The sequence below is a fragment of the Miniopterus natalensis genome, chromosome 1, assembly GCF_054644295.1.
Source record: "Miniopterus natalensis isolate mMinNat1 chromosome 1, mMinNat1.hap1, whole genome shotgun sequence".
Taxonomy (NCBI): Eukaryota; Metazoa; Chordata; class Mammalia; order Chiroptera; family Miniopteridae; genus Miniopterus; species Miniopterus natalensis.
Window position 1 is genome coordinate 179,349,011 of NC_142081.1, and position 24,066 is coordinate 179,373,076.

General features: G+C 41.6%; 1 protein-coding gene across 1 annotated transcript; it reads right to left on the reverse strand.

Moving 5' to 3' along the window:
* Positions 1-11,129: 11,129 nt before the first annotated feature.
* On the reverse strand, positions 11,130-11,776 carry RHOH (ras homolog family member H). Its single transcript, XM_016207893.2, has one exon. It carries the CDS (start codon positions 11,774-11,776, stop codon positions 11,201-11,203), a length of 576 nt encoding a protein of 191 aa, XP_016063379.1. The 3' UTR covers positions 11,130-11,200.
* Positions 11,777-24,066: the final 12,290 nt, after the last annotated feature.

Consider the following 24,066-nt stretch of genomic DNA (forward strand, 5'->3'; position numbering starts at 1 on the left):
TCTGGACTAATCTTGGCTTTGACACATGTTGGGTGTCTGACCTTAGGTAAGTTTTCTGTCCTGTAAAATGGGGATGATAACAGTGCCTTTATTTTGGGTGCTTACAAGTAAATAAATTCATCTATGTGAAGCACACAGTGCTAGATATATCTGTGGTTTTCACTATGGCTTTAAGCAAAGCCACGCACACGTACACACACATACACACACACATACACACACACACATTTCTAGTACAAAGGTCAATAGACTCCTGTAGATGCAATTAACAGACACGCTTACAGGTTCCTTGGGAAAATCTGGGGCAGTTACCATGCCGCCTTTACACACAACAGTGTAGGAGTGTGTATATTCATTAACATGCTGACGCTGAAAGCTGTTCACAATATAGTAAGTGAAAAGAGCAGATTGGAGATCAGATTGTACCATATGATCCTATTTTTGTAAAAATACACACATATGTGTATAAGAAAATTTCTGGAAGGATAAATACCAAAAAAATAATGTGACATTTTCAGAGTGATTTTTATTATTGTCTTTTTGCATTGCTGTTTTTTCCTAATCTTTTCAACAATAAGCATGCAATATTTGTAAAATTTGGCGGGGGACAAATATAGAAATATATATCTGTATAAAGAATCTCTTTTCTTTATGATTCCTTTACCCAGCTCTAACCAGCCTGGCTTGCAGATTTTCCTTCTGAGCTTGTGGGTGGAGGGCAGGAGAGCATCCCTCAGGTTCCCCCTGACCCCACACAGCCCCAGCCCTGAGTTGTTTAGGGCTCCTGGCTCTGGCTGTTGAGATTGCCAGTAACAGACAAGGCAGTGCTGCTGACTGGCTGTTGCGTCCTGCGTCTTTCTGCTCCTCTACTGTTGCTGGTTTCACATGCTGGCCTTTGCCTCTGACATTTTCTTCTTTTTTAATCACCTGCCAGGGTGCCGACATTTTAAGCAAAGGGTAAGCCTTTAAACTTCCATCATTGAAACTGAAACAAACAGACACAGTCCATAACTCAAAGATAGAGGCTGGAAGGTCTGAGGCCTGAGGGAAGAGCTGAGACCTGGCTTTCAAGTCCCAGTTTTGCCTGAAGCCATCTGTGTGTCCTCGGGTAACAGTGATATTATATTATATATATTATATTATTATATTATTATATTATTATTTATTATATCATAAAAATAACCTTCTTCCAACTCCAAAAATGTGAGTCTAATATAAGTAATATATTATATTACATATTATATAATATAGATAGTAATGCCAGATGGTATAATAATAGTAATAGTACAATAAAAATAATAAAGAAGCAGAAGAAAATGTTCCAGTCGTGTTAATTTAGATATTAGACCCTCAATGGAAGTATATACACTGACAGAGGAGAGAAAAAATTAGTGTGAGTCTGTAGACAGTATCCAGAGAATTGATGCAAATCTGGTTTGGGGCCTAGATTAGCAGATAATGTTCTTCTCTCAGACTTTTCTATGTATTGAACAAAGATATCATCTATGTCTATTAAACTCACCTAATGAGTGCTCAGCAGACATCCACACAGCAGTGAGTCCGATCTAAAAATCTGTGTTCTGATAATAAAGATGGTAAAGGTGTGATACTGGAGACCTCACTTCTGGTGTGGGCCTGGATGCATCACATCGCCTCTGTGGGCCTTATCTCGTCCACTTCTACTTCATGGGGTCATCTTGAGTCTCAGACGAGAGCCTGGTGGAGTGGAAAAGGGGAATTTGGAGCCAAGAAATAGAAGTATGATCCTGGCTCTGCCAAGTATTAGTTAGGTGTGCATACATGAGGCATTTAGCCTTCCCAAGCCTTAGCTTCCTGGTCTGCAAAATAAGCCAGATAATAATAGTCCACAGCATTGTTGAGAGGTCACGCGGGGCAATGCACACATAGTACTTGATAACCTAGAGAATGCTAAGCAGGTACTTACTGGCAATTATTACCCTAAGACACAGACAAGCACTTCGGACACCTTTAGAGTGCTGTATGGGTGAATGTGTGAGAAGAAGGTAATGAGGATTGATTCACCCAAGAAACAGTCCAGCATTGGCTATGGGCTGCAGAGAGAAATGATTAAAAGGAGAGGAAAAAAAGGAAGGACAGGGGACATGCATACAGTAGTTTATTTGGGAGCTTTCTGAAGAGTTTTTTAAAAATGCCTTCAGTCAAAATTCTCGGTAAATCTTCTGCCCCCTGAGACAACAGCTCTACCGTCCAACAACTGGCCTTCGGTTCATTGCGATGACTCTCTTGTAAATTGCACCCCTGCCTGATTCTGTCAGTGTGAAAGTTGGGGCACCTTACTATGTTCTGGTTAAACGACACAGCTGTAGAGGGCAAGCAAGGCCAATTGCATGAGCAGACGGGCCCTCGCTGCGGCAGCCTTGCTGCTTCTCAGTCACGTGCTGCCCCAGGCACGCACAGGTCCTTGACTCACGCCGCAGTGCCCAGCAGGCAAGCTCTTGGCTTGAATTTGAGTCCTATCTAGACCTTGAGTTCTAGTCATTTCCTTCCTTATTTTCAGAATCCGTTGGAAACCACTTGCCTGTGTAAGCCCAGCACCACTCTGCTTCTGTTCATCTGTCACGTTTCTAGTCCAGTCTATGTGCTAATTCATTCCTTGCAACAACCGGAACCCAATAGGCAGGTGGGTTGGAATCCCCAGTGAAGTCAGCGACTACTGAGGGCAACCGGGTATCGAACACTGATTAGTGTAAAAAGCATGCGTGTCCCTGTTTTGGGTCAGCAGAGAAAAAGTTAAGCTTGCTATTTTTTTCAGAGGGGTGGTTTATTTTTAAATGAGGTCTGTCTACACCACTTAGGCTTCTCCTTAATTAGGAAAATAAACTACCAAATATTGTCTCTCCCTTTTCCTAATTTATTTTCTTTGTACCACTGATCACTCACCCACAGTTAGCTGATTTGTTTACATAATTATCTGCACATACACACCCTTCCCTACCTTACTAGATCCTAAGCTCCACAAAAGCAGGAACTTTGGCTATTTGCAGTCTTAGTGCTAAGAAGATCATAGTTCAGTGGGGGAACAGAAGCATAAACACATAGCTATGAAACAACATGGTAAATCCAGTGATGGAGATATGCTCAGGTCATTCTCTCTTTACTGACCGGGCCCTCTACGTTCTTTGAATCACCCCCCATAGGGAACCTAAGGAGCTTTATAAATGCTGAATGAATAAATAAGCAGATGGAGATCTGTTTCCACTGAAGGAACTGAGTCCCTGTTGATCCCTCCTGGAAGATACCTGAAGTATTGAAAGGTACCTGCTTTATGCTAAACAACAATGCTACAAATTATGAAATGCAGGGAAGGAAACCTGGAGTGAAGAGCAAACTTATGAAAAGTGAACAAGTAAAACAACAACAACAAAACACTTCTCTACTCAGGAAGCTTAGAGAAAAGAGCACCCAAAAGCATGGTAAAAAGAGTGTGGTGGCCCGGCTGGGCGTGGCTCAGCGGTTGAGCGTTGGCCTAGGATCCAGGCGATCGGGGTTCGATGCTTGGTCAGGGCACATGCCTGGGTTTCGGGCTCGATCCCCAGTTGGGGGCGTGCGGGAGGCAGCCAATCAATGACTCTCTCATCACTGATGTTTCTGTCTCTCTCTCCCTCTCCTTTCCTCTCTCTGAAATCAATAAAGATATGTTTTTTTTTTTAAAAGTTTAAAAAAAAACTGTGGTGGGGTGGTCGGGAGCTTTGGGCAAGTCATTTAACAGTCCCAAAATCTTAGTGTCTTCATCCACAAACAGCAGGGTCCTCTCAGCTCTGAGTCATATAATATGAAATTGGAAATAATATGGCTGCCACTTATTGAGCATATACCATGTACCAGACATAGTACAGTCTTTACCCATCTTAATTCCTTGATCCTCACCACCCTCGCCACCCCATGACATTAATTTCTCAATTTTACAGACGAGGAGACTGCTGCACAGAGAGGTCAGTTAACTTACGCGGGTTGCAAACCTAGTGAGTGGCAGAGCTGGAATTCGAGTCCAGGCAATTTGGCTGTAGAACCTAAATTTTTAAAAACTTTTTAAGTTATGAATTATATCAGGCACACAAAGAAATGTATAAAACACATAAGAATATTTTTGAAGGATAAATAACAGAAAAATAAATAATCACTCATGTATCCACTTCCCAAACAAGAAATAGAACCTTGAGTTACCCTGGGTGACCCTGCTAAGTTGTATTCCCTTCCCCCCCAGGAGAGGTAACCTTTTATTTAAATGCTGTGTTAACCATTCTCATGCTTTACAATTTTTTTGATCCTAAATTTTATATTGTTTTGTTTGCATTTGAACTTCATATAAATGGAATCATATTGTATATATTATTTGCTACTTTTTTCCTCAACATTGTCTACATTCACTTGAATGTATAGCTACAATTCATTCATTTTCATTGCTGCATAGTATTCCACTTGCGAATGTACCAAAGTATATTTAGCCATTCTCTGTTGATGACATTGGATTGTTTCCAGTTTTTGCTATTACCCACAATGCTACTATAAACATACTCATATATGTCTCCCAGGAAATCTATGCAAATGTATCTCTTGAACATGAAATTTCTGAGTCAAGGGTGTAGGATATTCAGCACTACTAAATATTGCCAAAATGTTATACCAATTTACACCCCTATGAGCAGCATATAAGATTTCCTATTGTTTCATATCCTTGCCAATTCTTGATAGTCATACTTTTTAATTGTCAATATGGTGGTGTGAAAATGATATTTCACTGTGGATTTTTTAAAAAATGTTTTTATTGATTTCAGAGAGAGGAAGGGAGAGGAAGAGAGAGATAGAAACCTCAATGATGAAAGTTATTGATCGGCTGCCTCCTGCACGCCCCCTACTGGGGATCGAGCCCACAACCCGGGCATGTGCCCTGACAGGGAATCAAACGGTGATCTCCTGGCTCATAGGTTGATGCTCAGCCACTGAGCCACGTCAGCCAGGCCTCACTATGGGTTTTGTTTGCATTTCCCTGGCTGCTAGTGATATTGAACACCTTTTCTATTATTTATTGGTCTTGCATATTTTTTCATCTATGAAATGTCCATTTAAAATTGGGTTGTTTTACTTGTTTATTCATAGTAGTTCTTTGTATATTAATGATAGCAGAGCTTCTTAAATATAAGTATGTTATTAGAAGACCCACAATTCTTGAACATTGCTATCCCAGAACTCTTCTTTTGCTTATTCTGATGAAAATTAATCAGTATACTCCTCCTTTCTCTTCTAAGAAAGTAGATGTCGAGAGTGGTATTTCCTGGGTTTTGAGGCTAGGACAGGGCAGTTACCCAGATTGGCAAGCTTATACCTTCAGTAGAAATTTGAGTAATCACTTAATGCCAGAACATACAGACTACTTTTAATATTTAGTGAGTGTATCAGTCAGAATCCTGTAGGAAACCAAATTTATTCTAGATGGCTCAGATGAAGTGACTTGAATGAAGGCACTACTGGTAGAGGTCTGGGTTAGGGGACCACGTGAGGAAAGTTGCTGCATCTTAAGACTACCACCAGCAGGAAGCCTTTATCTCCTCCAGGGCTGGTGGGTGGGGTGAGGAAATACTGTCCTAGAGCCCAGTGAAAATCAGAGCCCTGGAGGAGAAGCTGCCCAGCAGGAGCTTTTCTCATGGAGCAAGTCACAGCTATTGACAGATATGCATCACCACAGCAGGAAAGAAGTAGGACAAAAACCCAGTTATTCCCTCCTCCTACCTTCTGTCTTCCAGACAGTCTCCCACCAGCTGAACACAAGTGAACAGCAGCTAGGAAGAGATCCTAGTGGTGCAGTCCACAGGGTTAGCCTCCTGGGCACAGAGCAAGGCGGCAAAGGGTGGAAAATGGAAATGGAGAAGTGGGGACAGCCAGCAGAGACCAACCAGGAGATGGTATATGAACCACCGGAGACTTCACAGGAAGAATGACAAAAAAACTCACACAAGAAGGCTGCTGAGCCCTAATCATCGCCCTGCCCCTCCCGTGTGTAACAGGGCATTCTCACCTTCGCTAGATTAGCAAGTGTAATGGACATTAAATACAATTCATCATACAATTTTAGCTGGTCAAGTTTAATTATGCCAAAATTGCATGGTAAAACTGGGACACTTCGAAAAGTTACAGTTCAAGGGAAGTATCTCCATTTATCTGTCAGTTTCTCGTCAACAGAAAGAGAATAGCACCTACTTATGAACATGTTACGAGGATTAAGTGAGATGATGTATACCAAGTGCCAGCACAGGGCCCGGAACCTGTCAGCATGCAAGTGTAGTTGTTGTATTACCATTGTGTCATTTCATTCATCTTACTCTACTTAACATCGCTTCAGATGGAGCCTGCTTCTGCATCCCGCCACGTGGCCCACTAGTTCTACAATATTCTAATCTGATCTAGTATATTCAGCCTCTGTATCTGCATAGGAACCCACCAAAAACATCGTAACACCACCATTTGAGCGAGAGTTTATAGACATAAAGCACTTCCACAGTCATTATTGAGTTAATTCTTAGAGTAACCCAGGAATTGTCTCTATTTTAAGATAGAGAAGCTGAGGCTGAAAGACACAAGACCCAGACTTTCTGACTCTTAAATATGTTGCAACTCTCTGCCTCTTACCCCCTCACTATGGCTCTCTAATGACCACTGAGTATTAAATCCATGTCAGGACATATTTTAGCATCGACTGAAACAGTTAATGTGGATGTTAGGTTTAATCAGGTGCTCTTTATGAACTCACATCACAAGTAATTTCTATGGTTTATTTTATCCTTTATGGTGAAAGACTACTCGAGGTCTTAGCCAGCAGTTACGTTTCTTTGCTTTATCAGGAGAGCAACGGCTTAGGGAAAAACAGGTCCCTACCCTTGAGTTCTGATCTGACTCGGCCTATAGGATTGATCCCCTTCCTGGCACTGAAGACAGACACTCGCAGAATGCCTGTCCCCTCTGTCGTATCATCACTCCGCAAATGTGCCAAATTGGAGTCCCTCTATCACATCTCCTGCTGGGCAAAATGCCCTTTCTTGGTACCAAACCTTAACAGGAAAGAGCCCAGTTCTGCTCTCCCTTGTTGCTCCCTCATTCAAAGGAAATACCTGAAACCTGAGGGATAGAAAAGTGAGACAAGAAAAAGAATATTTTCCAAGCTTTTTAAAGCATAAAGTTATGATATATTTCATCTCTGCCAATTCACATGTAATCAACCTATGAAATTATACTCAGAAGCCAAGGGTTGGGTCAGGGATCTTTGCCGATGATGGTGCTCTGTGACTTAGAGGGGTCCTGTTCTCATTGCCAGAAAGAAGAACTGAGTTCAGACTTGGACCCTGTTATGAAAAATAACTTTAAAATACAGACCACTTGACTGTTGGGGGTGAGGCCTACAGGCTACACGAGATCGGATGTGGCAAAGCCATACAGTGGGGCTGCTCTGGGAGGAAGTGGGGCACAGTGGTTTTGAGCAGAGCTTTGGAGACAGACAGACCTGCTCGAGAGTCCTGTTGCTGCCACTCACCTGCTGTATGGCGTGGATTTGTCATATGAGTGTGCCGAGCCTCAGTTTCCTTGTGTAAGATGGTGGTGCTCATCAGAGCGTGGCCACCTGCATACCACGTGGGGACGTGCCGCACACCCCAGTGCCAAGCACAGCGCAGGCCCGTTCGAAGCACTCAACAAGCAGCCGCCTTAGAGCGCTTTTAACTCCCTCGTCACTCAGACTCATTTCATCACGCTGGGCTAAGTGAAAAAGACTAGGATGAGCAACTCAACCACTCGAATCAACTCCGTAATGTAAACAAAGCATATTTAGCGTCGCCCATTGGAACAGTTAAGAATCAACATCCTATCGTCTACAAAAAGGTTGTGCCAGTTTTGAAGTGTAAGAAACGGGTGCCTGAGTCTAGGCAGGCACACAGAAATACATGCTCATGTGGCACGTACATTACATGGATTCCAACAAAAATGACCTACTTTCACTTCTTACCCTTGCGAGGCTGGCGGAGGTCTGCTTCCTTCTCATACCCACTTCTCGACAGGGCAGCCCAATTCCTTCCCTCTCTCCAATTCAACACAAATTTGTGCAGCTACGGAGTCTTCCCTGTGCCGGCCCTGGGGACATCGAGTCACGTAGGTGGATCTGCCTTCAAGGACTCCTAATCTAGTGGGGGGGAGATGGACACCCATTGGCCTCAATTTCTGCCAGATCCCATCACTGGGGAGGGTTTACACATGGGTTCCTGTTCTCAGGTGTGAGGGTTCACAGAGGGAACCTTCAGGCTTGGCTCCTGCCGATAGGTGGAGGCTCACTGGTGTGCCTGTCCAGGTGACCATGCCCTCTCTGGCCTTCCCTTCCTTCTTTGGAATGGAATCACCTCCTTTCCGTCACTTTGAGTCAGGCACCTGGACTTTCCCATTCTGAGAGATACCTCTGCCCCTCATTCCTTTCAATAAGGAAGAAAAGCTTGGGGACAGCCAATGTCAGCGAGTAGAAGCTCACTCTTGCTAGCAAGCTAAATAGTCCCACCCTAAAGCCGGCCCTGAAGGAAAAGCTGTGTGAGTTATTTAAGATCGTTTGCATGGTGACAGAAAGGATGAAGACTGACAATGATAGTAAAGAAGGTGAGCCCCCATCGCCTCCCCTGCCCAGTCAGCTTTTAAGCCCTCCAACCCTCTGGATGTGCAATACAGAGAGCTGGATACAGGGGCTCTCAAGTCAAGGGACACAGGAGAGGACAAGCCACAGGACTGGAGGACTAGAGATCGCTGGGTGGAGGCGGATACATAAGCCCAGGGAACTGAGGGACCCTCAGGCCCCAGAGACTAAGATCCAGGTTTCAGGCCCTTTACTGCATACTGCATGTGGATGAGAGAGAAGAGTGGAGATGAGCACAAATTTTATTCTGACATGGATTATAGCTATAAAGACTTGACCACATAAGGAAACTGAAAAATTCGTCTGGTTATGTCAACATAAGTTTAATCATAGTCATTTATGCCAAGTGCCTCACCATGTGTATGTAATGGCCACTTTCTACCATAACAACGATGTACTTCCATAAACGTGGTTCAGAGTAGTTCTGAGTTTTATTTGATTAGGTGAGTAAATGATGTACCTGGGCACCAGCCTTCCATTTCTTCCTCAAATTACACAGTCTTCTGTTCTCAACTTTAACAGATGATCAATACCATTGCTTTTAAGCTATTAGATAGCATAGGGTTTGACGGGGTCCCTCTTAATTCAGTATTTTCCTTAATAACTTTTTATTATCTGAAAAACTGCTATCCAGTTTTCCTGTTCCCTGTGCTTGGAAATTGTGATTTTTTAACTCAGGTGCTTCATATTCATGAAATAGTGAAGCTGTAAGGTCTACCTTTTTTCCCCTTGCACACACACATATGGACATAGACACCTTACTAATTACTCTGATTAGATCCTAAAGTTAATAAATTACATTATCATCCAGCTTAGTGACGAGCTCGAATAACAAAGGCCCCAGATAAGCACCGTCCAGAGCACTGAGCCTCTCTGGTTCACACGGCCTACCACCAGCTAGTGGCCAGTGCCAGGAAAACCCAGGCAGAGTGCTCAGTTCCCGAAAGGTAAGGGAGATTGTTAATCCTGTTCCAAGCTCTGCTGCTACTACTTGGAGCGGTCTGACTCTCTACCCAGGTTTTCCTTTCATGTTTCGGTAAATGAACGAGAAATACTTAGTGCATAATGGGAGTTCTTTGGGTGACAGGTAGTATAGTAAATGAGAAGTGCTTTTTTGTTTTTGGGGTTCTTTTAATCCTCACCAGAGGATATTTTTTCCTTTGCTTTTCAGAGAGAAAAGGGAGGGAGAGAGAGAGAGAGAAACATTGATGTGAGAAAGGCATCGACTGTGTTGCCTGCGGCACAAGCCCCAACCAGGGCCAGGGATCAAGCCTGCAACCGAGGTACGTGCCCTTGGCCAGAATTAAACCCGGGGCCCTTCACTCTGTGGGTCAATGCTCTAACCACTGAGCCAAACCAGCTAGGGCAAGAAATGCTTTTTTTAATAATTACAGGAAAAAAGGCCGGTACCTGTTTAAAATCATTAGGTAGTATTAAAGTATCATGTTATTAAATGTATTTTATATACAAACTGAATAACAGCTGGGTGGAAAATTAATCGTAAGGATTGGTTGATGGTCTTTTCAAAATTCGATTACCTAGTAAAATCTAGTAGGCAAGTGGCTTCAACAAAATTACCACTTCAGGTGAAAATAACACTACAAACATATGGCAGAGTATTGTAAGGTCATTTCACACATACGGCTGCATGTGTTCGTGAGTGTGTAGGAAAAGACTTCTCAAGCATGAAAACTAATTATACAGGGTGTCCCCAAGAAAATGTATATGCACTTTGAATGATTATAAAGTCAGTGTTTATTAACATACAGTCCATTTTCAAAATTTAAAAGAATCTACAGAAATATTTAATTTTTTTTTTAGTCAATACCTGTTTTCAAACTGATGACTGTTCTGACTGCTGATAATGTGAAGCAATGGAATTGCAAACATCAAGAATCACTTCATTCGGTATTTGTGTCCCCTCAATTCGTCAGCTGTTGCTGGTTTTGTACCATAAACTTTATCTTTTATGTATCCCCATAAAAAATGTCTAGTGGCACCTTAGGATAAATTTTCTTTGTTCAGAGCTTAGTCTGGCTTCACCCATTATTTCAGATCAGTTAAACCCAAAAAGGAGTAAAAATTAAGTGAGTTATCCTCTGTTTAAGTGTGTATACATTTTGGGGGGACACCCTAGATACAAGAGCTCTACATTTTGTTATCATTTAAATAAAATGTGTCCTTAAATATAGAATTCTTTGGAAAACTCACTTCATTGTCCAAAATTATGAAGATCATTTTAATTTTTTAATCAGAGATAGAATATTCATTACAGCTCCCCAAGAGATCCCATAGTTGGACTGGATAAGGAGTTCATTTGCAGAGTGTACTTAATAAAAACATCCAGTGGCTAAGTCCCATCAACAAACTATATCCAAGAGGAAATGCTGCTCGGGATGTACCCAGAAAGAGCATCAACCCTTGCTGATGTGCTTGCTCTTCCTGTCCCCATTAGTCTTTGGGGTGAGAAAATGAGTGTTGGGTGGAGTCTCTTGGAGGTTAGAAGATCTTGCACTCGTTAATGGAGAAGAGCTTCCTCCTGTTGCGCCTCCTGGCTTGGTTGACGGCAGTTCGGACGGCACACTCAAACACCTGCTGTACTCCCCGATTGCTAAGGGCTGAGCACTCCAGGTAGCCCTTTGCTCTCACATCCTGGGCCAGTCTCTTCCCATCTATGGCACTGATGCAGGCGGCCCTGTGGGGCCCCATCTCCCGCTGGTCAGTTTGGGTAGCCACCACCAGCACAGGGGTACAGGGCAAATTGTTCCTGATCTCATCAATCCACTTGTTCTTCAAGTTCTGGAAAGAGTTATGGTTGGCCACAGAGTAGCACATCAGGACCACATCGGCCTGCTGGTAGGACAGGGGACGGATGCTTTTGAAGGCGTCATTGCCAGCCGTGTCCCAGAGACCCAGGCTGATCTGCATGCCGTCCATGAAGACATCCACGCCCGTGTTCTCATACACCGTGGGCTTGTAGGCCTCGGGGAAGGTCTCTGAGGTGAAGCGCACCAACAGGGAGGTTTTCCCCACAGCGGAGTCTCCCACCAACACACACTTAATGGAACTCAGCATCTTCGCAGCCTGGCTCCCTAGTTATAAGTTCAGAATCCCTGAATGGCTGAAGCAAAAGCCATTCAACACAGGGAATAAAAAACAGATGGGTTTGTGTTCTCAAGACCCCCGACAGCGATTTGCAGAATGTCACTTCTCTCCATCCACCCGAGAGAGCTCCAAAGTCTGTTCTTCACCTGCAACAGAAAGAGAAGAGGGAAAACTGAGTCTTTCTTTTTCCTTTTTTGATGGCTGGGCACTTCCTCACTGGCAAGCTGATCACACACGAGGCCCACGGCCGTGGAGCCATTCTACCCCACTCGTCTAACCCATTCTTCCCCAGCAAAGAAGCCTTGGATCTGTTATCCCCCAGCTTGTGCACCCACAACTCCACCCAGTCAAGAAGCAGAAGCTGATTTTATCTCAAAAATCAGCCTAGTGATAAAAACACAGGCAACTGCTCTGATCACAACTTAAAAAAGGCCTCAGTAGCAACCTGGCGTGTGAATGAGACGTTTTCAAACAGCTCTCCGACTTCCGCTCCAAGAAGCAGGGAAGGCAGCTGACAGCGCTCTCTGCCCTAGGTTTCTAATGGATGCCAGCCACTTTGGGAACTGCAAGGAAGAGAAATCTAATGAGCCACCAATATTATTAGTACTTCCTTTCATTTATTGATTAAACAGCCAGTCCTTGGTTTTTGTGGGAATCTGTGTTGAGGTCAGAGAAAAGAAATTTCCAGAACTCTAAACATTTGCTGTTTTTTCCCTTGAGGCTTTTTCCAAAAAGTGGCTACTGAGTTAATGGAAAGAGCACTGTCCTTGGCACTTCTGCATCTGAGATCAGGCCCTATCACTTGTACAACAACATGGCTTGGAGGTCACACTACGTGGTCTCCAAGCCTCATTCTGCACATCTGCAAGATTATGACAAATTTAGCAACTGCTTCTCAGAGATGTTGTGGGGATTAAATTATTTCTTTCAATGTTTTTGGATAGCTACCTAAATACATCAGGTACTCTGCTAGGCCCCGGGTTAAACAAAATAACTAGGCCCCCGGTTAAACAAAATAAAAGTAACCGTATTCAGTGCCTGTCACTTAAACAGGATTGCATACATATGACAGAATCCAAATTTCATGAAAGGGTCAAATAAATTCTTATTTGCTGCAAGTGAGAGAGTTCCAGACGATGAGATCAGCTGCAGAAACAGTGTCTGGTTTGCCAAGGGACATCGTCACAAGACCAGCCCAGCTTCAGACAAAGGAAAGGTCTTTCAGAACAAAATCCAGAGTAAAGTTATTAATACGATCTGGGCTTATAAGCTTCCCCACTGGTGATCTTCCTGACATGTCACATGTAAAGCAATGTAATGCCGACCTAGAGGTCGGCTTCAGTTTTTAAAGATCACGCCTCTAAATCCTGACATTCACTTCGAAAACATTTATCCTTGTCAACCCACAGTCTCTGTTTGTTTAATTAGACAAAGTAGCCTTTGCAAATGAGCTAAGCAAATAAATAATTTATATGATTTTCACATATTCATTTTTTTTAACCACACAAGATCTGGGTGTCCTTAGCCAGGTTACTTAACCTTTCTGAGTCTTGGTGTGTGCTTTTTGTTTTCGTTTTGGGGTTGTTGTTTTTTTGGTTTTGTTTTGTTTTGTTTTTTTCTCATAAAAATGAGAGCAAGAAATGCACCTTTCTCATCTGACTATTGTAAGGATTCTGCACGTGGAGAGACTGGCTTAGCACAGAACCTGGCACATGGGATCTATAGAGAGCCATCGTGCTACCCGTTTCCACTCCTGTTTATTTAAAATACCAAATATGAATGTCCACAGCACAGGGGGGATTCTATCTGAAGACTCATATTGGGTCACTGTCACATCTCTGTCACCAGACCTCTGAGCCAGGTCTCCCTGGGGCTCCATCAGGCCTCAAACTTTAGATCCTTAGACTTACAGATGACTTAAGCATATGCATTTGTGACCTTGTTACCTAGTTCAAAGCTAAGACCTCGTAAGACAATTTTAAGCTTTATTCTGACCCTAATGTAGCAGGACCAGAACTAGGAAACATGTAAATGTGCCAGACTTTGGGTTATTAAATAAAATCTTTCTAATAGATTAAGTAAAAGCCAAATTTCCTGCCTAAGTATCTGCAAAAAGAAGTTGATGAGGCAAAATTGTTAAGAGCACCGGCTCTAAAGTCGGGTAGATCTGGTATTGAATCCCAGCTACCCAAACAGCTACCTGTGTGACAACCTTAGAGGACTTTCTTAATCCCCCCTAAGCCTCAGTTTCCTCCTCTGTAAAATCAACATAATAATACCTACACCACTGGGTTGTTGATGTATACATAACATAATAATACCTACACCACTGGGTGTACTTAGATGTATAAAGTCCTTAGCATAGTACAGAATGTAACATACTCTATGTACATAATCAACACATAGCAAACACACAATAAGTAGTCCTTATTATTAATATCACTGTTAGATAATAATTACTAAATATAATGATAAACAATTATTAATGATAAGTGGGGAATTTGAAGTAGCACTAAAGAGGATTTTTCCAACAAAGGATGCTCTGTGTATCTTATATCCAGTTCTGATTGCAAAAACGGGTGGGAGGGGGAGGAAGTCATTCATTCCCCAGCCCGTTCTGGCACTCAGAGGCTCATCAAGTCAGTTCTCAGGGCCTCGGTTTCCCAAACAGTAAAGTGGTTGAACAAGATTAGCTTTCTCTGTGGTTCTATTAAAACTGAAGCCAAAGGAGAAAACTTTATTGCCTGCCACAGTGAATACAAGAGCATAAACCTCTGCATTATCCCGTGGCCGTAAGGACGGAAGATCAACTTGGATGACATGCATAGTAGCCTTCAGCAGATGGCTAAATATGGAACTGGGAGAGGAAGGTGGGGGAGGAGCTCTGGTCCAGGTCAGAGCAATACCCTATATAGACATGACAGATCATCTTCAGACGGTGTGTCACATGTGCCCAAGATGGAGCCGCTGTGGGTCACATCGTTAGTGTAGAAGGTTAATGAGCTTGATTTCAGTAGAATTTCTCCTAAAGGGAGAAATCCCCCCCCCAGGAGCATTACCGGGGGGGAACAGAAGCAGGTTTTCAGTGATATCTCACTAGTGGCTCACTGCCAGGGGTGCCTCAATCATATGTCTGCCAATACAGAGGAGTTACAGAGCGTGACTTCAGATAGCACCATGAGTGACCACCGAGTGACCCTTTTAGGACTAAAGCAAACTGGAGTTAAGGGACCTTCCATCCAGGAACCTATCAGGTCTCAATAGCTTGATTTCTCTCCCCTCTCTTTTCACCATCTTCACAGAAAGACTGCCTTCAACAGGCCGCTATGTTTCACACACAGACAGAGGACAGAGAGGGAGCTTCATCTTGCAAAGGCAGAGGTGTCGGGTGCTCCTGGCTACTGTAGCCAAGGGACAAAGGCAGATGGAAGGGAGGCCTTAGGGATGAGCACCCTGGTCCATGCCATCTTCTGGAGCGCTGAGGGCTGTCCAGTGGGAAATCCTCAGTTCTCATCCAAACCAACAGGTACCCACTCGGCACCACCACTCTTTCTTCAGACACACTCTGTGCGTCTCTGTTTGCCTGGAAAGACCTGCCCTTCACTCACCTCCCACCCCGCAACTAGCACCTCTTTTTGAAACTCTTCTTTGATCATCTGACCACTTGGCAAACCAGGTGCCCCCTCTGTGTGGCCACACTAACCCCCACTCCCTGTACCTCTAACATCATCATCATCACACTCCGCTGAAATGTTGGCCCTCTTGTGTTTATCCCTCCTCTGTGAAACTGAAATAAGATCTACCCTGCCCTCCTCACAGGGCACTTAATAAGGTTCAGTGGAAATAATAACAATATGGCGATAATTTGTGCTTGGAGTCTCACAAGACTTTGTACATTTGTTAATACGCTCTTGTTTGTTATGTAAGAAAGCCCCTTCAGAATGATAGAGCACAATATAAAACTTAGGTGAAATTATGAGTATTATTAACTAATAATTATTATAGCAGGTTTCAGGTTATCTGGACTTTATGAGGTGGCTTACTTCAAAATGCTGATGGAATCCTCACCTGTTTTCTTTTTTCAAAAATATGAACCTATGGTTTGTCCCCATGTATAAAAATTAATTCAAAATGGATCAAAGACCTAAATATAAGAGCTGAAACAATAAATTACAGAGAAGAAAACATAGGTACTAAACTTATGGACATTGGTCTTGGAGAAGATTTTATGAATTTGACCCTGAAGACAAGAGAAGTAAAGGCAAAAATAAATGAATGAGACTATATCAAACTAAAAAGCTTCTGCACAGGCCCTAGCTGGGTAGCTCTGCTGGTTAGGATGTAGTCTGGATATGCCAAGGATTTGTGTTTGATCTCCAGTCAGGGCACATACAATAATTAACCAATGAATGCATAAATAAGTGGAACAATGGATCAATGTTTCTCTCTCTAAAAAAATTAATAAATAAAAAAAATAAAATAAAATAAAAAGCTTCTGCATAGCCAAAGAAACCACCAACAAAACACAAAAGCAACCAACCAACTGGAGAAGATATTTGCAAACAACAGCTCTGACAAGTGGTTAATATCCAAAATATATAAAAAACTCATGCAGCAACTCAACACCAAACAAACAAGCAATCCAGTTCAAAAATGGGCAGAGGACACTTCTTCCAAGAAGACATCCAAATTGCCAACAGATATATGAAAAGATGCTCAGCTTTACTAGCCATTAGGGAAATGCAAATCAAAACCACAATGAGATACCACCTCACGCCTGTTAGAGTGGCTGTTATCAACAAGACAAGCAATAGCAAGTGTTGGAGAGGTTGTGGAAAAAAGGGAAACCCTCATTCACTGCTGGTGGGAATGTAAACTGGTATAACCACTATGGAAAACAGTATGGAGGTTCCTCAAAAAATTAAGAATAGAGTTACTATATGACCCAGCAATCCCTCTCCTGAGTATACACCCAAAAACTCATGCAAACATGTATTTGTAGATATAAGCACCCCTGTGTTCATTGCAGCATTATTCACGGTGGCCAAGACATGGAAACAACAAGTGTCCTTCAACAGAGGACTGGATAAAGAAGATGTGGTTCATGCATACAATGGAATACACTCAACCATAAGAAAAGATGAAATACTACCATTTGTGACAACATGGATGGACCTTGAGAATACTATGCTAAGCAAAATAAGCCGGAAAAAGCTAAAAACCATATGATTTCACTCATACGTGGAAAATAAAACTGAAACTCATAGACACAGACAATGGTATGTTGGTTACCAGAGGGAAGGGGTTTGGGGGTAGTAAGGGGTAATGGGGCCAAATATATGGTGATGGAAGATCATTTGACTTTGGATGGTGGGCACACAACATATATCATGGAAATGTACATTTGAAAGCTATATATTCTTATTAACCAATGTCACCCCAATAAAAAAAATAAAGTAAATGTTTTCCTTTAAATTTGAGATTCTTCTGATTTTAAATGAAAGTAAAGAATTATTTTAAAATCATGGCAGCCATTGGCCAGGGATGGCCTGTCCATTACAGAGAATACATCTAAATGCATGCTCCTCAAAAGAGCTTTGGGCAAAGGTCCTGCACTGGCAGCAGTCAATTCATTCATTAAAGAAATTGATTCTGCTATAAATCTAACACATTTAGGTGATTAGGAAATCGTCATGCTCCTCAGCAACTCATCTCCCACCCAGTGCCCTCCATCAGTGACCCCTCCGCAGCCGGGCAGGAATTTGCTCAGGATGGGTGAACCCATGGAGAACTCCCCATCTGGCAAGAGGGACTGGGTGCTTCATTTTGTTTATTTTTCTTGCTGGGAAAGAGAATCAATTCAAAAATTCTTATGCAACTTAATATTTAAAAAGCATAACCATCTCTAAATTTTATCACTCCAAACTCTTACTCAGTTTTTATTCTCTAATAAATACATACCTGTATATATCTTCTAAACATATTTTCAGATTTAAAATTTTTTTTTTTTTATTTTCAACATAGTCTACACACTTGCCAGGCTTTAGATAAATAGATTTCCATTGTTTCAACAATTCACAATTGCACAGCCATTCCCCATTGCTAGCAGAGTCTTTGAGCTCATTCCAGTATTTCATCATAATTAACAACTGTGCCATTTTATACGTACACACACAAACCACATACATATATATCAATATATATATAATATTATGTATATATGTTACTTTTATGTGGACAATTTTCTTGGGGAACATAGTCACAAATGTGGCATTACTGGGCCAATGGGTCATTTTGTGACTTTTATTTACATTATTGAGCATCTTCCAGGGATTGTACCAAATACTTTGTATGTATTATTAATTCATTATTTTATTCATTTTAAAAGAAAAAACAACAACAACATTTGTTTAGGGCTTCCAACCTGGCAGCCACTGTAAGAGATCTTGAGGGACACTAGTGAATGGGATGGTTGCTGCCCTCATGGAGATTATTATCTGTTTACAACTACAGAGACTTCAGGAGGGGAGAACCTTGCCTACAGTCACGCAGTGAGGGAGGGAACAGCAAAGGCAAAGTTAGCCCTAAACAGAGTCTGTCTGACTCCAAATCTGCAGCAGGCACCTCGTCACCCACACACCGTGATTCCCTGCGGCCCTATCCAGTGCATCTCAGGTAAAGCTATGCTTCCTATATAAACCCACTTTCAAGACTTTCTTTAGCCATTACTCCAATCAGGTCCCTGCTGTTCCTACAAATAAACCAGTTCTTGATATGTTACAAGAGGTGTGCTATTTCTTGATCTGGAAGCTGGTTCCACAAGCATGTTCAGTGTGAGAATTCATCAAGCCGTAGACCCACGACATTGTGCTTTTCTGCCTGTGGATCAGACTTCAGTAAAAGTCTTTTTAAAAATAAGGTTACTGCCTTGGCAGTGAACACCTTCCCAAGTATTATTTTATCTTGTTTCCTCTTGCAAAAGTTCATTTCACTGATTCTCAACCCTACTTCAATTCCCATAGCATGTTTGTAATTGCTACAAATAATAATTAAGTTCCCCCTTGAAATCACAGAAGGAAATCACTTTCAAATCAGTTTATTTTTATACACAGATCATCTCAATTCCAAACGGATTTTGTTCTAAAAGTTTGTTTGCAAGATGCTGGTTTGCAACTTTTAATACATGTTCTCCAGGGTCAAAGATCTAAGCAATTTTCACATTCCTAAGCCTAAAACCTACCTTGCCCCATCATAGTCAAATTAAAAAGGAACGTCACCAAGTCCTGAGGCCTTCTATAATCTCCCCACCCTTGAAGCCTCTCTGAGCCCTGAGCCCTGCATCTCCTACCTCCAGGCCAAGCAGAGACTATGGCACCCTTCCCCTCCTCTGTTCCAGACACCCTGCCCTGACCGGCCGCTTCCACTTCCAGGAGCACAATAATTGATTGTCACCAAAGGTCTAGAGTTCTCAGCTTGTTCAAGTACAGAGTCAAAAACAAGGAGAGCCAGTCAGTCAACTGCCCGGGTACAATGAAGAGACACTAGAACCTCATTTCAAAACTAAGGTGATGGAAAAACGCAGTTACCATAACTTCTCTCAAAATAACGGGAGGAATATTCTGAAAAATTGCTTGGAGTCAAGGGTACAGTCCCCATGGGGCATGCTCAAAAAACATCACGTAGTCTCTGAACTTCTTTCTAAGGAATATGAATTTTATTTACCAAGGGACTCATATTTTCTCAGTTGGCTATGCATGTTTGGGCCCCAAGCTGAACTGTTTAAGGAAAGAGAGCAAAGAAGCAGATACACGCATATCTGACCATTCTACGATGTAATGATGCTATAAAGCAAGGTGGCCAAACTATGGCTCACCCATGGGCCAAACCCACCATCTGTTTCTGTGTGGACCATGAATTTAAAATGGTCTTTACTTTTTTTAATGGTTAAAAAAAATCAAAAGGACAATATTTTGTGACATACGAGTGTTATATGAAATTCAAATTTCAGATCCATAAAATAGCATTTTATTGGAACATGGCCATGCTCTTTCACTTATGTACAGTCTATGGCTGTTTCCTTGCTAAAACTTGAAGTTGCAACAGAGACTTTATGGCCCACAAAGCCTAAAATATTTACTATCTGGCCTTTTACATAAAGAGTTTGACAACCCCTGTATATAAAGAGAAGCAATTCAGAGTATGAAGGAAAATACAGGCTCTGGGGTCAGGCAGCTTAGGTTTGGTTCCAAGGCCTATGACTTACTGTGTGACCTTGAGTAAATTACTGAACCTCTCTGAGTTTGACTGAACCTAGTGCTTTGTCAATAGAGGAAATATAACATAGTGATTAAGAACATGGTCTCTGGAACCATACTGCCTCCTAGCTCCACTAACTCCTAGCTGTGTGGTCCCGTGAAGATGACTAAATCTTAGCTTTTCAACTGTAGAAAGGGAATAATGATAGTACCTGTAGCACAGGTTTGTTATACAGAATTAAATGGGTTAGTGCTTGAATGGTGCCTGGCACAGACTGGGTACTGCAGAAGTATTTACTGTTACTATTCACCTTGAAGGGCTGCTGTTAGAACTAGTGTTATGTCCAGACAGTGCCTGGGACAAAACAGGCACTCACGAATAGTAACTGCTCCGATGATGTTGTTAGGAAGCACAGTGGAAAACCCAGAAGACAGAGCAGTGAACTCTCTGGAGGTGGGAGAAAGGGGTGGTGATTAGGGAACCCTACATTTAAAAGGTATAAAGCATACTCTCGAAATTACTTTGAAATTATCTGCGCTCTTAACTTTCTAACTGGTATAATTACCTCCACTAACTTCTCTTGGTCCTGTTTGCCCCAATTCTGCAGAATTAGCTCTTTGCAAAAGAGCAAAAAGTCATAATGAAAATAACTTAAAAGAAAAAGAACTCAAGAGTGAAAATGTATCACACACACAAAACCAGATCACAAATCAAAGTAGCTCTGAGAGTGAGAAAGACCCTCTGCCCTGCAGGGCGTTTTTTGTCTGACTAGGCGAGGGGGCAGTGGGGGGCTTCTGCTCTAGGATTTTATGTTTTCTCCTTAAAGTAGCACCCTGTCTGATCTTTACTTACTGTGAAAATATGAAATTTGCCTGATGTATGGGTGGACCTCTACCACATCCCAGGGCTCCCCTATCCCCCACCATGCCAAAACCCCCCTCCCCCCTTGTCATTCAATACCCATATTCAAGCCATCAGTGGGAACAGCATTCCCGCTCTTGTTTGCTGGTCCAATCAGACTGCACATGTCCTCCCCTCTCTGGCTAACGTCTCCCCTCTTTTTTTCTGGACTGTTCCTATATACCCTTTTTTCTGATTATAAAAGTAATACATACACATTATAGAACATTTTAAAAACACCGAACTACCAAAAGGACCTAAAGGAAAAATCAACTACTACCTAAAACCCAGAGCTGTAAAATATTAGTGTACCTTTTCCTGTTTCTTTTTTCCAGTGTGTCATTTTTTTTTCAAAGCTAATACCATACTTGATATGTAGTTTGACGTCTTGCTTTTTTATTTAACATTTACATCATAAATATTTCCTGTATTAAGATTCTTCAAATATAATTTTAATGACTTTATAATATTATGTGAATATAGCATTATTTACTTAACCAACTGCTTATTGTTGGACATTTAAATTGTTTCCAATTTTTACCATATTAGTGCTGAGTGAATATTTTAAAAATAAATTTGTATAAATATAAATTATTTCTTCAGTATAAGTAGATATGAGTGCAATTTCTGGAACAAAAGAGATGAAAAAAGTTGGACCAATTTATATTCCATAAGCTGTGTACAAGAGTATTCATTTGATCATACCACCAACTGGTATAATATTTGCCAGTTTGATATTTTCACTTGCATTTCATTTGACTAGTGAAAACTAAAATTCATCTTACATTTTTTTCTTTTGTAAGTCACCTATTCTACCTACTTTTCTAGCAAGGTGATCATCATTTTTTAATAATTTTTAAAATCTTTTTAAAGATTAAGGATATTAATCCTTTCTTGGTTAAATAAAGATATTGCAATTTTTTATACATGTATTTTATATTGTGAGAATTCTCCAAATTCCTGGCACTCCCTCATCACTGAGAACCCCTAAACAGAATGTAAAATAGCACGTCCTCTGACGTGGAAAGAAACAGCATGTTTAGATATCTGAAAGGTCGACTAGTTCAACCCACTCATTTCCCCCACGAGGAAGAAGTGGTTTAGCTACTGGGGGCTGACTTGAAGCCCAGAAACTGGATCAGCTGAGTCAGCACTCTTTCCATCTACACAGGATTTTTTTCAAACACTGTGTATGACATCTACATTTTATAGCCCACACTTAATTTCCTTAATATTTTAAACACAAAGCATATATAGATAGCTTAGATAGATATTCTTAATAGGTGACTTTTTACTCCAAAGATAGTTCCTAGTTTTTTGTTTTCTGGTTGTTGTTTTTTTAAATATATCTTTATTGATTTCAGAGAGAGGAAAGGAGAGGGAGAGAGAGAGAGAAACATCAATGATGAGAGAGTCATTGATTGAGCCCGCAACCCTGTGCACTGACCAGGAATCGAACCCAGATCGCCTGGACCCTAGGTCGACGCTCAACCACTGAGCCACGCCCAGCCAGGCAATAGTTCCTAGTTTTAATATAAAAATACCTTCCAAACAGATGTACCCTTTCTCATGAAATTCCTTTGAGAGATAGATCACCTCTCTTTAGGGGCCATCATTAAGCCTTCTAACATTCTCTAGAATTAAGATAAACCTTAATTTACAAATCACTCAAACTGTAAAAGTCAAGGTATTTTGTTCTGGATATTTAGCCCAGAGCACTGAATATAGTGAGGTGATTTGGTTTCAAGGTCAAGTATAAAATTGCCAACATTCCATTGTTTGCAAAGATTGTGGTGTGAGAGTCTCAGATTCTCATCTTCATTGCTGATTAGCAGTATAGCCTTGAGCAAGTCATATAACCAGAACTGCAAAATGTGGATAATGACTCCTAGCTTGTAGGATTTTTAAGGCAATTAAAAAGAAGCTATCTCCCATGCCTAGCCCAGTGTCCGACCCTTAGTCTTAGCGACTAAGACACTAAGGGGAACAATAAACACGCACGTGGTGCTTACCATTGGTCAGACACTATTTGACGTTCTTTGTGAAAGCTCATTAATCATTACAGCAATACTATGTGGTCAATATCATTTCTTCATTTTATAGCTGGGAAACTAAGGTGTAGAATTAAAGTAACTTGCCCAGGATGACAGCTAGTGAAAGGGCTGCCGGGGTTTGAACCCCAGCCATCAGGCCTCCAAGCCCACTAGCAGTACGGTCCCTACTCTTCCTCCCATTGGCTCTCATCTGGGGGAAGCCTACCTACCTTTGCTACCTTGATGAAACTAAGAAGTCTGCTATGATCTGAACCTTTGCATGCCCCTGAAACCCATATGTTAAACCCTAACCCCAAGGGGCCTTTCAGAGGTGACTAGGTTGAGCGTGGAGCTCTTATAAAGCTAGTGCCCTTATAAAAGAGACCCCAGAGATCTCCTAGCACCTTCCACCATAAGAGGACATAGTGAAAAAGCACCACCTATAACTCAGGGATTGAGTCCTCACTGGATGTCAAATAGGCACAGGCCACAATCTTGGATTTCCTAGCCTCTAGAACTGTTGTTCATAAGCCACCCAATCTATGACATTTTGTTATAGAAGCCCGAGCAGACTAAGACACAATCCTAAAATAAAGGCTGGAACTGGAAAGACATTTTTCAGCTGGTAGGTGATTTCTTCCTTACTCCACGCCTGGTTTCTAACATTTGAAGACATCTCCCTGAAGAGGATATCCTCACACACCATTGGCAGATGTGCAGAAATGTGCCATCTTTGCCATTTAATAGAATCCAGCTGCGTACTTCATGTATTTGTCACCCAGAGTCATATTTATATTTTTAAAGTATTTTTCAAGTGCAGTAAAATATTTCATATATGAACTAAAACTTGCATTTATCAATCAAAATATTACACCTTGCAGTTTGCACTCTGCTTCACTGTTTTTAATTTAAACACAGAACTCCAAAAAGGTCACACAGAATAACAGAATTGCAGTAAATCAAGTTCTGCTTCATAGTCTCTATAATCATTGTATCATTGTACTTTCATTCTTTATTTCTAACCCACTGTTTAAACTCAGGAACATGCACATGGTGCCACAGGAGTGGCAA